Source organism: Chiloscyllium plagiosum, unplaced genomic scaffold, assembly GCF_037043375.1.
Source record: "Chiloscyllium plagiosum isolate Xiang-an unplaced genomic scaffold, Cpla_swu_hap1 HiC_scaffold_8, whole genome shotgun sequence".
Lineage (NCBI taxonomy): Eukaryota > Metazoa > Chordata > Chondrichthyes > Orectolobiformes > Hemiscylliidae > Chiloscyllium > Chiloscyllium plagiosum.
The window spans coordinates 82,396,464-82,414,555 of NW_028270146.1; the positions used below are offsets into that span (position 1 = coordinate 82,396,464).

Genomic DNA, 18,092 nt, shown 5'->3' on the forward strand with positions numbered 1-18,092 from the left:
GAGGGAATTGCAAGATTTTGACCCAGCGACAGTGAAGGAACAACAAAATATTTCCAAGTCAGGATGGTGAGTAGCTTGTAGGTGTACTTGCAGGAAGCGGTGTTCCCATGTGTCTGCTGCCCTAATCATTCTAGATTAATTGCTCTAAAGCATAGTGCTTTCTCTGACCAAACACAGGAGCCATTCACATATAGAAAGATCCCATAAATGGCATATGGTCTGGATTATGTTTTTGGTTCAGAATGAATTGAAGAGGTGTTATGTGAAATTAGAAATGTCTCCAATGAAACTTGAACAGATCAGATAAACGATATTTAATAAAACAAAGAACTGAAGGTCACAAACAAAAGCAGAAATTGCTGAAGAAACTCAGGCAGGTCTGGCAGTTGCTGTGGAAAGGAAGCACAATTAACATTTCCAGTCCGATGACTATTAGTGGAGTTCTGATGAAGAGTCACCAGACCCAAAACATTAACTCTGCTTTGTTCCACAAGAAAATGATAACTTGCTGTGAAGTAGCTTGTCCAGATACAGCGCAAGAGCTAATTGCAGCTTGTTATCCCTAACAGCACACACATTCAATTCAATTTGAGATTATGTTCATTTGCTGGTTTGTCCTGTTTGAATTCTGTGTGCCATATAGCTTGGACAGCATGGTTATTAATTCTCTTCACTCAGAGGACCAACATCTACAAGTAACTTCAGCTCAAAGTATATATACCTTCATGGAATAATCAATAGAATTTCCTTTTTTTATCATAGATCCTTTATACTGACTTCTATACCCCTAATATCTAAGAAGACTAAAGTGAACACTCCTGGACAATTCATCCAATTGAAGACACACCAAACAATGAAGCACACCCTCAGTACTGCACTAAAATTGTGGTTTATATGTTAGCACAGTGCTTTGAAACAGACTCCCAGCCTTTATGTAACAGTCAAATATGTTTAATGCATGATAATTAACTAAATAAATGTAGATAGAATGCCTGAAGCACAGAACTTGAAGCTCCAATCTTCCATATCAAGGTAGCAGGCTGAAATTCACTATTGGTCATATCAGTGGATATCTAGCTCCTTCCGACAGCAAAGGGAAAGGAAGTCAACAAGTTATGTGATTTGCCTCAGGCCACTGTTGTACAGTCAGCAGTAGTCTGCCTACAACCAAGCAGTAATCTATCTGACCTCTCAGTCTAGGAAAGGTACCTAATGTAGAAAACCATAGAAAAGGATATATGTGTTTTTTTCGTGGGATTAGATTAGATTCCCTACAGTGTGGAAACAGGCTCTTTGGCCCAACAAGTCTATACCAACCCTCTGAAAAGTGACCCACCCGTACCCATTTCCCCCGAATACACCTCACACTACGGGTAATTTAGCATGGCCAATTTACCTGACCTGCACATCTTTGGACTGTGGGAGGAAACCAGAGCACCCAGACAAGGGGAGAATGCACAAACTCCACACAGACAGTCACCCAAGACTGGAATTAAACCTGGGACCCTAGTGTTGTGAGGTAGCAGTGCTAACCAATGATCCACCATGCCACCCCAAATTTCCCCTTTTCTCTGAAAGCAAATGGGCAATAATGGGTGCTTAGCAATAATGGCCAAAGAAGTAACATATTGTGAACTTCCCCAATTTTGTTAGCCTCATATTAACTGGAAGCATTAGTACTGTGGCTCAGTGGTTAGCACTGATGCCTGACAGTGCCAGGGGCATGGAGTCAAATCAGGTCTTGGGTGACTATGTGGGACTTGCATGCTCTCCCTGTGTCTGCGAGGGTTTCCTCTCACACTCCAAAAATCTGCAGGTTAGGTGGATTGGCCCATGCTCAATTGCCTTACAGTGGCCAGAGGTGTGTATACTAGATTGTTTAACCATGGGAAATATGGGGATAGGTTGAAATGCCCTTTGGTGCAGATTCAAAGGGCTGAATGGCCTCTGTCGGCAGTGTATGATAATACATTGCATTTACCCCTTGATATCTGTTCATACTGAATATAGCTTTGTACAATACTTGTAAAACTATTGACATGGATGATCATCTTTATCAGCAGCATCGAGAGGAAGTTGTAACAGGGACACTATCCCACAGAACCCACCAGTTTTTCATCCAATTATTTCAACTGAAAATAAAAGAATATACACCACCCTTGTGATTACTTTGCTTCTGTTTAATGCAAGCCCACAAAGACAATATTCAACTGCACTCTCTCTTCCTTTTCATTTATCACCTCAAAATATTTGGATTTTGCAGTGGCTCTTGACAGCAAACTATCAACATTTGGGCAGATTAACATGGGAAAGTTATGGGACTGAATCTTATTTTTTTTGGCTCAGTGCGAGTCAGATTGAGTTTTGTGGAGACAGGGTGTGCTGCAAGACGAACCATATGCAGGCCTCTTGACACTCTCCAGTTGGGAGGTTGGGAAGTTGGCTGGACCCTCCAGCTCCATTCTGCCTGATGATCACTGAAAACTCAAGGCCAGGTGGTCAATTTGTATTTTGTCAAGAAGAACTACAAGATGTCTGTTCCGACCTGAGGCAAAGAGCCCCTGTGTTTCCCAAACAAATCTCCAGGGCTAATGGGCTCCACTACAGAGCAGACTCCTCCACCCCAGCTGCAGACTAAGGGAGCTCAATGCTTCACAACAAGAGGAGGAGAAAAATGTACTCTGAGCCATGGATGTGATGGCTAAAAATGTTAGAAAAATAGATTTTGTTTTGCAAAAAAAAGTTGCATAAATTGTTTGTTTTGCAAGCAATGTTATTTTAATAGTTTTCTTAGTTCTGTGAACCTTGTGTCTCACCAATTAATTGGTTATCGCTGCCTATGTTTTGGCGCTAGATGCTTTGTAGCACCCTGCAGTATCACTCCTTGACCATTACCAAGCTCAGTGTATGATTAGCATCGAATACTGTACATTATGTCAGACCTGGGGTAGTAGTGCATGAGCGTTGGCATTAGCTCACTCTCACACCTTTACCCATCATGCCGCACTTCAACACTGCCGACTGTTTTCATGGCAGTGCATCTGAAAGAGTTCTCCAGCAGAAATGCTGACAGGGAGATCACAACACATAGAAACGGTCAATGTTGCTGCATGGCCAGGAGTCAGGCAACTTATGATGTGTTTGAGGACAATGTTATTCCCATGTATTGTTTCTAGCCAGTGACCAAATACAGATGTAGCCCCCTCCCTCACATGCCATTTCACTTACCCCACCCATTGTGAGTCCCTTCACAGCCAATCTCCACAACATTGCGCACTATCCTTGTTCTTCATGATTAAAACAGCAGTGAGTTGTCCTCTGCCAGTGGCTTTCAACCTCAGTTTTAACATGTTGCTGACACCCTCAACGGTATACTCTCTTTCCTATGTGCCCATTCCATCAAAACTACAGACATCATGATTCCCTAGGTGAACAACCAGGTCACATACATGTGCCTACACCTGCATCTCTACCCCCTCCAATCCCCCAAACTCATTTCTGCAGAGGTCACAGGATGACTGTGGCTCAGCCGCTCAAGCAACATGACCCGTCAGCACCAATCTTCACCTCCCATTATCTCTTGACTGATGGATACACATGTCCCCAAAAGTGCCATACCTACAACCCACTCCTCCTCCCACCCTGGTCTCCATCAGGGCTAGCCCCATGGCGACAAAGGACTAGCAGTAACCTGCTCCCAAGAGCACAGAGGAATGGATCCCCCATGCAATATCACCCTGACCAACACTTTGCGTGGCTCAGGCCCAGGACTGGAATTGGAAGGTGCCTTTAACTAACTGTACTGGCCCCCCTGACTGACAGATGTCCAACTGAGTTGACTGTCACCTACTTCCCCAGTACTTTCAAACATTTCAGACACGTTGCGCAGCTTGCTACAGATGCCGTGTGCTTGGCACGAGCACAGAGGCCAAATGGTGCAAGTGCTACACCAACATGATGCAAACAATGTATTCTCCATTTCTGTAAAACACATGTATCACTCTAGGTCTCCTTCAGAATTCAAATGTAGAGCAGTATGAGAGAGGGAGATGGGGTTTTCTTGGGAAATCAAAGCAGAATTTGCAATTCAAAACCAAAAAAAAAATTGTTTTAATTGAAAGGGCAGTCAAAAAGTGAGGAAACAGCTCAGTGCCAGAGGTGATCAGTTAGCTCAGCTGACCAGTTAGCAATGCAGAGTGATGCCAATACCTGTAGTGGCCAAGGCTACCATGAAGGCCCTGCCTTCATAACATACCCCCTTGCCTGAGGCAGTGACCCTCAGGTTAAATTCCACTTGTTGTCTCTCTCTCTTTTTGATGAGAGAACGGCCCTTTGGGATTATGGCGATGACTTTTTATTGTCATACAAGGCTGTGAGAACATGAATACTACCTTTGACTTCCCCAGGTAGTATCTACGATTACTAGGTTTTCCAGACCGGGGTTTACGCTACAATTTTACTACAGGCCCAGTGATTATCTTAGCCAGAATAGAGGTTGAATGCTACACTAGTCTGAATCTCATGTTTACTGTTGCGCCAACTGAGCTAACTGGCCTTCCAATTGCTAGCAAAACAAACTAATTGTCAATTTTGCTCTTCATCCTCTCTATCATGACACTGCAGATAATTCCCATTTAAATGCAATGATGAATCATGATCACATTTTGATTCACTTTGCTCTCTCAAGGTATATTAATGACAGTTTATTTGGGGAATTTTTTTTAATGACGACATGTGGTGTTTTCATTTAATTTGTTTAAAGTACACAATGGTAAATTTGATTTGACATTCAAGCCTTTTCTGTAGTGACTTAATGCCTTAGTTGTTTCATCTGTTGGCTGACCAACATATATTAGCTGAAATGTGTGATTGAATCCTCTAACAAGACAGCAAGACAATAACCCAAAATTTGACAATGCTGGCAGGAATTAGTCAAGAAAGAAAGTGTCATTTTACAAGAATTTCATGTACACATATACTTGGTTAAAAGAAGTTTGCCATATTTTAACCTGCTGCAATGTGATTTCATTTTAAATGAAAAATTAAAATGATATTGTCACAGTTTTTTGTCAGTTAATAAATTGGCAATAAAAGCAATAAAGTGACTATATCACCACGTCATCTCAGTTTAAAGATTTCTCCATGTTAAAATGGAACATTTGTCACAAGCTCAGCACAAGAGTAATCTCTATGTAGTGACTGCTACTAACATCTTACATGACCAATTGCATTGCGCATTGAACACAGTCATAATTACTGACCTAACCTGTATGACAGGTATCTTACTTTTAAAACTAACAATTATCTGGTGATTTGATTAGAAAGATGCAATATTACAAAAGGCTGATGAAATTTCATTATAATTTCAATCATTAGTAATTATGATTGCAAATATGAAATTACTGTTATTTTATCAACAATGAGCAAGTTAATTCACATTTTCAATCATTAAGGGCCCAGTAATAATAGAAAATTTAAAACAACACAGATACTTGGCACACAATCCATTCGGTCTTTTAATAATAAATAAAATTCATTCCAATCCAATCATAGCAAATAATGTAGAGTTTATATATTTATACTTGCACCATTATATATGATGTCCATTTGAACATTTATATGTAGCATGCATGAGAAATTCAGAATATGAAGTTCATGGGTAGTCTGCACATTATTCTTTCCCTCATTAGATCTTATATTTTGCTAATAACAAGGCTTCAGAGACAGTATGTTCCTGTTGAAGCAAAGGGCAAGGCTGAAGGTGTAGGGAATGCTGGATGACTAGAGAAATTGTGTTTCTGGTCAAGAAAAAGAAGGAAGCATATGTCAGGTCTAGACAGCTGGGATCCAGTGAATCCCAGTAAGGGTAGTAGGCATATACTTAAGAGGGAAATCAATTGGGCAAAAAGGGACATGAGGTAGCTCTGGCAAATCAGGTTAAGGAGAATCCAAAGAGATTCTACAACTGCATTAAGGGGAAAATATCAACTAGGGAAAGAATAGGGCCCCTTAAAGATCAACGAGGCTGTCTATATGTGGAACCGCGGGAGATGGATGAGATACTAAACGAGTATTTTGAGTCAGTATTTACTGTGGAAAAGCATATGGAAGCTAGAGAACTGAGACAAATAAATAGCGATATCTTGAAAAATGTCTATATTACAGAGGAGGAGGTGCTGGACATTTTAAGATGTGAAAAGGTCAATAAATCCCCAGGACCTTATCAGGTATTTCCCAGAACTTTGCAGAAAGCTAGGAAAGAGATTGGTGAGCCCCTTGCTGAGATATTTTTATCATCAATAGCTATAGATAAGGTGCCAGAAGATTGGAGTTTGACTAATGTATTGCCATTATTTAAGAAAGTAAAAGCCAGGGAACTATAAACCAGTGAGTGGTGTGTAAGTTGTTGGAGAGGATTTGGAGGGACAGGATTTCCATGAACTTGAAATGGCAAGGACTGATTAGGGAGAGTCAACATGATTTTGTTTGTGGGAAATCATGTCTCACTAATTTGATCGGGTTTTTGAAGAAGTAACAAAGAATGACTTCTGCAAGGCATTCAGCAAGATTTTACATGGTAGACAGGTTAGATCACATGGAAACCAGGCAAGCTAGCAATTCAGATATAGAATTGGATTAAAGGTAGGAGACAGAGGATGGCAGTGGCCATTTATTTATTAGACTGGAGGCCTTTGACCAGCAGTGTAAAGATACTAGATCCACTGCTTTTCACCATTTATAAAAATGATTTGGATGTGAATATAGGAGGTATGTTTGGTAAGCTTGTAGATGACAACAAAATAGATGGTATATTGGACAGTGAAGAAGGTTATCTCAGAGTAGAATGGGACATTGATCAGATGGCCCAATGACCCATCGAGTGGCACTTGGGGTTTAATTTAGAGAAATGTGAGGTACTGCATTTTGGTAAGACAAGTCGGAGCAGGACTATATAATTAATGGTAGGACCCTGAGGAGTACTGCCAAACAAAGAGACCTTGGGGTGCAGGTGCATAGTTCCTTGAAAGTGGAGTTGCAGCTAGACAGGGTGGTGAAGATGGCATTTGACAGGTTTTACTGCACTGGTCAGTCCATTGAGTATACAAGTTGGCAAGCTATGATGTAGCTATATAGGATACTGATGAGGCCACTTTTAGAATACTGTGTTCAAATCTGGCCTTCCTGCTATATGAATGATGTTGTAAAGCTTGAAAGTGTTCAGAAAAGATTTACAAGAATGTTGCCAGGGTTAGAGGTTTGAGCTATAGGAAGAGGCTGAGTAGTGGACTTAGGTTTGCTCGCTGAGCTGGAAGGTTCATTTTCAGACATTTCATCATCATACTAGGTAACATCTTCAGTGAGTCTCCAGATGAAGCACTGCTGATGATTCCTGCTTTCAACTTATATGCTTGGGTTTATTTGGGTTGGTGATGTCATTTCCTGTGGTGATGTCATTTCCTATGACGTCATTTCCGGTTCTTTTCTCAGGGGGTGGTAAATGGGGTCCAAGTCAATGTGTTTGTTGATATCGCCAACCCAAAGAAACTCAAACATATAACTAGAAAGCAGGAATCATCAGCAGTACTTCGTCTGGAGGCTCACTGAAGATGTTACCTAGTATGGTGACGAAACATCTGAAAAATGAAGCTTCCAGCTCAGTGAGCAAACCAACATCCAGAACCTTGACCTGAGCTACAGATCTTCTCAAAACTCGCTAAAGCTGAGTAGACTGGAGATATTTTCACTGGATCATCGGAGGCTGACAGTTGACCTCCTGGAGGTTTATAAAATTATGAGGGGCATCAATAGAGTGAATAGCCAAGGTATTTTCCTAGGAGCAGGGCAAAACTAGAGGGCATAGGTTTAAAGTGAAAGGGGAAAGATTTAGAAGGGACCTTGAGGGGCAACTTTTTCACACAGAGGGTGGTGCGTGCATGGAATGAGCTGCCAGATGAGGCGGTGGAGGTGAATACAATTACAACATTTAAAAGGCATCCAGATGGGTATATGAATAGGAAGAGTTTAGAGGGATATGGGCCAAATACTGGCAATTGGGACCAGATTAGTTTAGGATATGTGGTCAGCATGGACCAGTTGGACTAAAATGTCTGTTTTCATGCTGTATGACTATGTCTTTATAATTCTCAGAACTAATTTTAGTAATCATTTTCTTGTTGGTGTCACTTGTAAAACATAGCTGAAAGCAACAGTTTGATTTTGTTTTTATTCCCTGGACAGAATTTCCACGCTTATGGGCACAACATGTCGGTCCACCTTTTAGACTCAAATTTATAATCCAAATCAGACATATTGCAAACCACGGCCATCTGCCCAATTGTTTCAAGTCAAAATTTCTGACAAGCTTGATTGTTGCCAGGCAACATACTCGTGTATTGAAACAAAATTTTATACAACAATATCGTTTTTTTTTGGATAAGGAATGAAACTGCGAGAAGGGAAAGAAAAACAGTTCTTGTGGGAAATCCAAGTTTGAAAATATATTTTAGAAGAACATGAAACTTAGTTGACAACCTGTCCATTAATTTACAGCACTGTCAGAAACCTGTCTCCTTACTGTCTACTTCAACATACAGGTCGCTTCGGTTTCCAGACAGGAGTCACTAAATCTTCTCAAAACTCGCTAGGAGTCACTAAATTTGTGGATGGCTGTTTTCACCGTCTCACAATGACAAAGAACAGTTTCACAGAGAGCAGTTTACTAAAAACCTGGTACATTATCCAGATCCGCACAGACGTGTTGTTTCGCCTTCACTTTGGAACCGCAAAACAATTATCACAACTCAGCAAACTGTCCAGCAAGAACCAACTCGGATCGAGAGGCTCAGTTACCGAGAGCTGTACCGCCTGGACATTTCATTCTGAATCACAAACTGCTGTTAGAGGAAGGGGGTCAGCCAGGGGGAGGAGGGGGGGCATCAGTGTGGAAACGGGGAAGGGGAGGGTCAGAGTGTAAACAAGGCTGAGGTTCCCAGTGGTAAGGCGGGAGGAGGGATTTCCGAATGGAAACAGCATTGTGGGGGGGGGGGGGGGGTCAAATCTCAACTCAGGACAAACTGGCATTTCCCAACCTCCAACATGAGAAAACTCTAGTGAGATCCTCCGTTTGCACACCGCGACCGCTGACTTTACAGTGTTTCCTTTCGGTCTCTAAGAAGTTCATGTAGTTTTCGCTCTCACTATCCTTGTCTGTGTTTTTATTTCTTTCTATCTCGTTCCGTCACTCTCTCTGTGTCTTCTTTCTTCTCTCTTTTTGACTATCTCTGTATCTCCCACCCCCTTGACTCTCTCCCTCTCCTCATCCCCCATCTCTCCGGCTCTCCCTCTCAAGGACCCCTATCTTAGCTCTTTGTCCCTCTTTCCCCCTCTCTCTGGCCCGTCCAACAGCCTTACCGACTCTCTGCTCCCTGCCCCTTCACCTGACCCCTCTTCCGACCACCTTCGCCCATTCCCTGACCCCTCTTCCTCTCTGACCCCCCCCCCCCAATCTCTGAACCTCTCTCTCCCTCTCTGACATCCCCATCTCTGACCCCTCTCTCTCCCTCTCTGATCCTCCTCCTCATCTCTGACCCCTCACTCTCCCTCTCTGACACCCCCATCTCTGACCCCTCGCTCTCCCTCTCTGACCCTCCTCATCTCTGACCCCTCTCTCTCCCTCTCTGACGCCCCCGTCTCCTTCCTCTTCCTCTGACTCCACTCCTCACTCTGACCTCTCTCTCTCCCTCTGAGCCTCCTCCTCATCTGACCACCCCTTCTCTCCCTCTCTGTCCCCCCTTCTCTCCCTCTCTGTCCCCCTCTCGCTCCGTCCCCCTCTCTCTCCATCTGTCCCCCCTTGTCTCCTTCTCTGTCCCCCTCTCTGTCTCCCCTTCTCTCCCTCTCTGTCCCCCTCTCTCTCCCTCTCTGTCCCCCCCTCCCTCTGTCCCCCTCCCTCTCTGTCCCCCCTCTCTCCCTCTCTGTCCCCCCTCTCTCCCTCTCTGTCTCCCTCCCACTCTGTCCCCCTCTCTGTCCCCCCCTCTCTCCCTCTCTGTCCCCCCTTCTCTCCCTCTCTGTCCCCCCTTCTCTCCCTCTCTGTCCCCCCTTCTCCCCCTCTCTGTCCTCCCTTCTCTCCCTCTGTCCCCCATCTCTCTCCCTCTCTGTCCCCCTCTCTATCCTTCTCTGCCCCCTCCCACTCTGTCCCCCTCTCTGTCCCCCTCTCTCTCTCTCTCTGTCCCCCTCTCTCTCCCGCTCTGCCCCCCCTCTCTGCCCCCCTTCTCTCCCTCTCTGTCCCCCTCTCTCTCCCTCTCTGTCCGCCTCTCTATCCTCTCTGCCCCCTCCCACTCTGTCCCCCTCTCTGTCCCCCCTCTCTCCCTTTCTGCCCCCTCTCCCTCTCTGTCCCCCTCTCTCCCTCTCTGTCCCCCTCTCTCTCCCGCTCTGTCCCCCCTGTCTGCCCCCCTTCTCTCCCTCTCTGTCCCCCCTCTCTCTCTCCCTCTCTGTCCCCCCTTCTCTCCCTCTCTGTCCCCCTCTCTCTCTCCCTCTCTGTCCCCCCTTCTACCCCTCTCTGTCCCCCCTTCTCTCCCTCTCTGTCCCCCCGTCTCTCCCTCTCTGTCCCCCTCTCTCTCTCCCTCTCTGTCCACCCTTCTATCCCTCTCTGTCCCCCCTCTCTCTCTCCCTCTCTGTCCCCCCTTCTATCCCTCTCTGTACCCCCTCTCTCTCTCCCTCTCTGTCCCCCCTTCTACCCCTCTCTGTCCCCCCGTCTCTCCCTCTCTGTCCTCCCTTCTCTCCCTCTCTGGCCCCGGTCTCTCCCCCTCTCTCCTCATCTGTGACCTCGCCGACCCTATCTCTCTGATATCCCACTAGTCCCCCACCCCCTCCCGTTAGCCTGGGCTAACTTCAGACCCCTCCGGTGCTGTGTCGCCTTGCTGAGCGTCTCTCTCTCTCGCTCACCCTGGCCCGGTGCCTGTCCCCGCTGACCGCGCTAACTTTCCCCTCGGGCTCGGTTGGTTACCTTCTGGTCCACGATGGAGCAGGCCATTTCGCGGACATGTGCGAGGGAGAAGTGGCTGCAGTCCAGGACGACGGGCTCCCTGCTCAGGCCGATCTGGATGTGGAAGGGGATCCCGTGGGGGCTGAGCCGCTCTGCTCCCGGGGATGGAGGGGAGCAGGGGCTGCCCGAGCGGATCACTGGCGCCGGGTTCATCATCATCACCAGCACCAGCGGCGGCAGCAGCGGAGCGCCACTCACTCCCTCTCTCGTAACTTCTCCACGTCCCACACTCTCCGGGCTACACTCAGCAAGGCGGAAGATGGCGACAGGCTGGGGGGGGGGGGGGGGGGGGGTGCTGCTTTGGCTGAAGAAGCAAACAGGAAGCGACTGTAAGAAAGCAGCTGAGCCCGAAACTGGAGAAACCTTCACCCCCCCCCCCACCCTCCCTCCCCACTTCCAGTCGCTGCTGCTGCCCCCAGACCCAGTCCATACACACCCTGGCTGCAGTCAGTCTGCTGCCATAGGACGGAGCTGCTCCCTGTCCCGTCCCTTTATTTACTTTCTCTCTCCTCCCACTGAACTCTGTACATCTCTTTCTGTTTATACCTGTGACCCTCTGGTCTATCTCGCTGCTTCTCTTCCTGATTGTTGTGTGTGTGTGTGTGTGCGTGTTTGTCTCTACCTCAATCGGTATGCCTGCACCACTATCTCTCCCTCTTGAACTGTGTCTCGAGGTTTCAGACTCCCGTGTCTGCATTACCTTGTTTCAATCTGTCACACGAACTCGTTCTGTTGTGTTCTGCTCCGTGTCTCTGATTCCTCACCCCCTCCCCAACTTCCCTCCCTCCCTCTCTCTCTCTCACCGTCCCTCTCACAAGTACCAGAGCAGGACCCTGTGTGATGGGAGATGCTGCCACCTGGAAGACCTCTGTCTGCAGTCTGCCCTGAGCAAGGACGGCATTGGGTAAAAGCAGGCTCTCCCCCTCCTAATCATCGCCTTTCCAGTTTGTCGATATTAGCATTGCAAATGCAGGGGGCCGGGCTGGGAGTGGGGGCTGCGGGTAGTGTAAAGGCTATAATCAACATTTCTATAACGCTTTCCGTCAAGCTGTCACTCTGAGGCGAATGTCAAACGCGGTTCCACCCCTTCCACTTTCCCTTAGAACAAATGTTATCTTAATTACTGTTCTTAGAAATACTTCCAAAAGATTGTCTTAAGACATTAGACAGTCCCCACACTGGAGCAGTACCTCTGCACACCTCACAGCTTTGCAAAGTAAGTTTCAGCTATGGTCTACAGACTGAGGTGCCCACCTTCCTGCGATTACTATTTACAAGCAACAAATGCTTTCGGTTTGTTTGCTGGATGGAGTCAAACTCCAATGTTTGTTTGTTTATTCATATACTACTATACAGAACCGAACTGCTTGAGTGACAGTGCATATAAAGGTATGCTTTTATGAATAAAGGATATTTTGAAATTTAAAAAAAAAACTATTTCTCTGTGTGGCGTGTAATTGCAAAGCCAAAGTTATATTCTTGTCAGAGGGGTTTTGGAATTGGAAAGGGGTGTGAGTAGGTAGATATATCGACATGCCTGCCGGTGCATCTGTGAGACTGAGTGTGTAAGTTGGTATCTGCTTGTGTGACGGTAGAGTTGGGTAGGGGGGGTCAGTCTATCTGAGCGTGTCTGCTTCGGTGTAACTCTGTCTCTCTCTCTTTCCGTGTTGGCGTCTGTCTGTGTCCCAGTGGGTGAGTGAGTGTGTGTGTGTCTGTGGGTATGGCTGACCCACACACTGAGTTATTTCTTTAGGAGTAAAGGGACTTTATCCGGTCCCCCTTCCTCCTGTCGCTAGAGATAAACAAACTCCCATCTCTTGGCATCCGAATGACTGCCACCTCACTCCTTTGAAGAAAATTTCAGTCGGTTTCTGGAGGGAACTCGTGCGGTTGTGTTGAATATTCTCGGAGCCCGATGAAAGAAAAGCAACTGTTCCCGGTGTGTGGCTGGTTCAGGAGCCGTTTCCCCGCTATTACCGAAAGAAACTTTCAACAACGTTATAATTTTTGAAACGTGCAAAAGTTTGAAGTTTGCTGCCATCGATATGATTTCAACAATAATTCTGAAATATATTTCCTTAGCTTAACGTTCATACGATTTCAAATAAAGCGAACAAAATATATTTGCTCCTTACTCCACTGTGAAAATAACAATTGGTTATCTCGCGGCAGCGTGTTTGAGGTTTAAAACTTCCTAAGTGTCACAAATGTTTAATTAAGAGAAATCTCGATGTGTCACTGAAATGCTAAGACAGGCCATTCAGTCATGTTAAAGTTATTTCATTTTAGGTTTGACTGACAGCAGTGATCCTGTATTAGACACAAAGTATATCTTGTGTCTGCAGCTTCCCTACTTCATTCATGGACAAAATCGAATTTGTTGCAAATCCGTTTCGCCAATGGGTCTTATGCTGAGGACCCCAAATCTTTATTTCTGAATTCTGACCTCAAAGGACCATGCTCCTGCAGTAAGATATAGCATTACAGATTGAATCGGAGGGACTGACAGTACAGAAAAATGCCCTTCGGCCCATTGAGCCTGCAACAATTCCAAAATAACCACCAACCTCTCTTAATCCTATTTTTCAGCACTTGACCCATGGCTTTGTATTTTTTGGCATCACAAGTGCATAGTTAAATAGTTCTTAAATGTCGTGAAGGTCCTGCCCCTTATAGGCCGTGAATTTCATATTCTCACCACCCTCTTCACATCTCCTCCATAGCTCCTGCTTCTTAAATTGTGGGTAATTTCCCAGATATGACATGAGTGTGTTCCAAACATGTTTTTGTCACTTAAAATGATTTGAGATAGATTGACTACTTATCCCTTAAATATACATTTCCTCTGCAATGTGTCACTATCCAGTCTCACAATGTTTTTCAAATTCCGCAGATATTCTCTGACGTCTGGTTCAGATCCTATTGGTCCAGGCTGCATTATGTTTTCACCAAAACAGAAGAAACCAGATTAAAAACAAAAGCAGAGATTGCTGGGCAGCATCTGGAGAGCAAAATTGAGTTTTGAATCCATTGTGACTTCTTCATACTCCTACAAGACTTGTTGAGTTTCTTCAGCATTTTCTGTTTTGATTTCAGATTTCCAGCATCCTCAGCATGTTGTTAGAAGAAATCAGCTCCCTTCTCCATCCGTGTGAAGTTTATTAATCTTAACCCAAATTTCAGGTGGAGTACTGCTATTGGCCTCAGCACCAGGCCTGGACAGAGAGTAATCAGATAGGTTCTCTGGACCTGGTAGTCACCTGAATCTGGAAAGTACACCTTTAGATGTTAAGAGGAAGACAGGTTGAGTGTGACAACTTCTGCAGCAGAACAACCTTCTGACCTCTTTGTCTCAGCTTACATCTGAAAAGCAGAGAGATTTGGAAAGATACTAGAGAGCTGCTTTGTTCATGGAATTAAACCTCAAACAAGGTGTGTGCTTTCAGAAAAGCAGGAAGCATTCAGTTCAAACCTTTTATTGGAAATTGAGTCTTAGTTGAGTCTGACAGTGTGGGCATTATTAAGACTTGAATACCTTGACAATTGAAAGCTGCATGATAGTTCACTAGTCTTAAAGGTTTACTCCCTCTTGCCTAGGGAAAGCGCCACTGATTATTCAGTGTCAATGAGTTTTTTAAAAAAAAGGCTTTTCTATGTATGTACCAGTTAGGGTGAAAGGTGTACCTTCTAAAATTCCATACCCTTAGGAAATGACCTGACCAGATGAAATAGAATTTAAAAGGCTTAATCAGTTCCCTTTTGACCAATATATACTGGCACTTAAGATAGAAATCATTAGTGCGTGGACTAGTGCTCTGTGAAGGTCACTGCTTTGAAAGCAGCCATTAAACACCCTTGCATTTTAGGTAAAGTATTCTTTCTCTCTCTGAGTAATGGAATCCAGCTAGCCAGCTGAAAGGAAGCAAGACAAAGGGATGACTCTTGTTTTGAGTATGGATAGCCAACCAGAGTCAAAAGGAAACAGGACAAATGAATTTCAAAGAATCTCAAAATCAACTATCAATTATCTACTACTTACATTTCACAAATAACCCAGAATATGATCTGAACATATTTTAATTTTTTTGTGTATGTGTGTTGTTTTATTAATTCTTCTTGTGTTACTAAGTAAGCAACTCTCTTTTCTGCTAACTCAAGAATTCTTGGTCTAATTGAATCTTTTTAAACCAGAAATTCTTTTGGCCTGGGAGGAAGATCTTTACAGCAAGATTATCTTTTGTAAATTAACCTTGTTGCAAACTATTGAGGAGTCTGGTGAATACAGAAGGGGAATCAGTTCATTCTGTCTCACCCCAGAGCTCGATAAGTTCAGTGTCTCATCTGTAACTAAAATTACTTGGAAATCTTGTCAGTAATTTGGTTGTTAAGGTAGTTGATTAGTGGCGGATAGTGGGAAATGGTGTTCCACACTGATCAATGCTCTTTATGATTTAAATCAACTAATTGGACTTCAAAACAAAATACAATTTCTAAATTTACAGGTGACACCAAATTGGTAGTGGTGAGGGTCAGTGCTGGCAATACTGAGGTGGACTGTAGCAAAATGCAGAAAGAAATGAATAAACAAGTAAACTGGTCAATGATGGTAAATAATATTCAACACAAATAAATGTGAAGTAGTACATTTTAGTAGGTGGAAAAGGAAAAGCTCTTGGAAGTTCAGAGAGTAGCTGGGGTAAAGGAACAAAAGGATCTCAGAACACAATGCACCAAATCACTAATGTGTCACAGGTTAGGAAAGTAATCAAATAGCAAACCACACAGTAGGCTTTATTTCAGCAGGAACAGATCATAAAAGTTAGGAAATTGTGGTATTTATCAAAACTTGGTCTGAACACATTTAAAGTACTGACTGCAGTTCTGATCACTATTATAAAAATGATGTAGAAGCACTGGAGAGGGTGCCGAGAAGATTTATAAGAATGTTGGCAGAAATGTGTGAACACATATATTTGGAATGGATGTACAGACTGTGTCTTTGCTCTCTTGAAAAAAAATGAAGCTTGAGGGATGACCTTAATGAAATCTTGAAAGTATTGAAAAGTTTTGATACAGTGGATGAAGTAAGAATGTTTTCTCTTGTAGGGAAGAGCATAATTAGAGGCCATCAATAGAATATAACCATCAAGAAGTCTACTTGACTTCTCAATCCAATGAGTGCTGAGAATGTGGTCAGCTATAGCACAGGGAATGGTTGAAGCAAATAGCACAGAACTGTCTAGAAAGCATATGCAAGAAAGAAATAGGGATTGCAAAGATAGATCTGGATGAGGAAAGATTGGAGGAAGCTTGAATAGAACATTAATACTGACATGGATTGGTGTAGCCAAAGGACCAATCTGTGCCACGTTTTCAATGTAATCCTATTGAAGTAGGTCTGTCCCTGGTGTTGTTTATTTCACCACCTGCCAGCTGCACTGATATTGGAGGCTGCCCTTGATTTACTGTGCCATAAACATCTGACCAAAGCCAATCTTCCTTGACTTGACTGAAGCCTGTTGACAACCATGTCAAGCTTTCTGGCTTTGTGTCTGTATTAATTGGTATGGCATTACAGCTTTTCTGTGAGCCTGATACCTCTGGCTAAGGGGGCAAGGTGCACAAAGGCAAGCCACCCAGGTAGGTTGAGCGAGTGAGCACTATGGCAGGAAGCAAAGAGCCTAGCGATGCGCCCTGGTCAGTCCATGAACTGAGGGCATGTCCGTAAGTGTGTAGTGTCCTTGCTGCTCCATTGCAATCAATGATTGTTGTCAATGCAGACTGAGGTACAGCATTAAAATGCTAAAGCATCTATATGTGGATTGGTAATGTTCACAGAGGTTGGCATGTGTCAGCTGCCAACATCTGTGTATGTGGGTTGCGTGTGGCTGGTGCCTATGTAGCATACCCAAAGATGATGGTGCCCGTGGGAGGTCTGAAGTCTTGAAGAAGAGTCATTTCAGACTCCGAAACATTAACTCTGTTTTTCTCTCTCCACAGATACTGCCAGATTTGCTGAGTTTTCCCAGCATTCTCTATTTGTTGTAGGTAGCTAATGGCATAAATTTGGTGAGATACTGCGAGAAAACCTGTTCGGTCTCATGGCATAAAACTCTCCAAAAATACTGATACTTAGCCAAAAAGATGTTAAGAGTCAGCCCTTAGTTAGAGATGGGCAACAAATTCACACATCGCAAATAATTAATTAAAAAAAAGAGAGCAAGGTCATTGGCCGTGAATTTAAAATGAACGAATCAAAAATATCTTCTGCACAATGGAAGACTTGGAACTGCAGAGGAGCACAAATCACTGTGAAAGCAGTTTAAAGGTGAATGGAATGTTAGCCTCTAAAGATCCATGAGCCTGAATTTTATGTGCCTCCCACAGATGGACAGACATATAAATCTGTCTGCTGCCAGTGATTTTAAACATAATCGAGGAAACGTTAGTCACACTGCCTGCCCACGGCCTAATTGAGGCTAATAAGTGGAAATTAATGCCCAGTTAAGGGAATCAACTCACTACTACTGTGCTGAATGTGTAGCCCAACAAGTGTAATCCTCTGGACTAACTACTGGTCGATGAAATGAATCCTTCTTTCTTGATGCCACTCTGTCAACTGAAGGGCCACTTCCAGTTTTGCCACCATAGGTAGGCAACCTCCCACCTTGCCCTGTCTAACTTGTCACTGTCCTTTATTGTTAGGCCTATTTACACAGGCCTCAGTGAAACCCAGGCCTTTTCTGTAGTTAGGAGCATTGATTGTTCAACTTCTTCATGAATCTCCTGCGATGCCTGAGATTTGGTGTGGATGAGTGCAACACTCCAATAGTTTGGCACAATCCAGGACAAAGCAGCCTGCTCAATAGGCATCACCTCCACAAACACTTCCTCTCTCTAGCACTGACACTCAACAATCACAATGTCTACCATCTACAAGATGCACTGCAGCCCACAGCTACTTTCACCTAGAAGGATAACAGATACATGGGAATATCACCACCTTCACATTTTCCTCTAACCACTCACCATCCTGACTTGGAAATATGTC

General features: G+C 44.2%; 1 protein-coding gene across 2 annotated transcripts in view; it reads right to left on the minus strand.

The window, feature by feature from the left end:
- Window positions 1–11,317, minus strand: part of prkd1 (protein kinase D1) — a 334,526-nt gene extending 323,209 nt beyond the window's left edge. For both annotated transcript variants that reach the window (XM_087990032.1, XM_043698044.2), the window contains exon 1: window positions 11,003–11,317. In XM_087990032.1, coding sequence (XP_087846158.1) covers window positions 11,003–11,200 — 198 coding nt within the window. In that variant the 5' untranslated portion in view covers window positions 11,201–11,317. The remainder of the gene's footprint in view (window positions 1–11,002) is intronic.
- Between the last annotated feature and the right edge of the window lie 6,775 nt (window positions 11,318–18,092).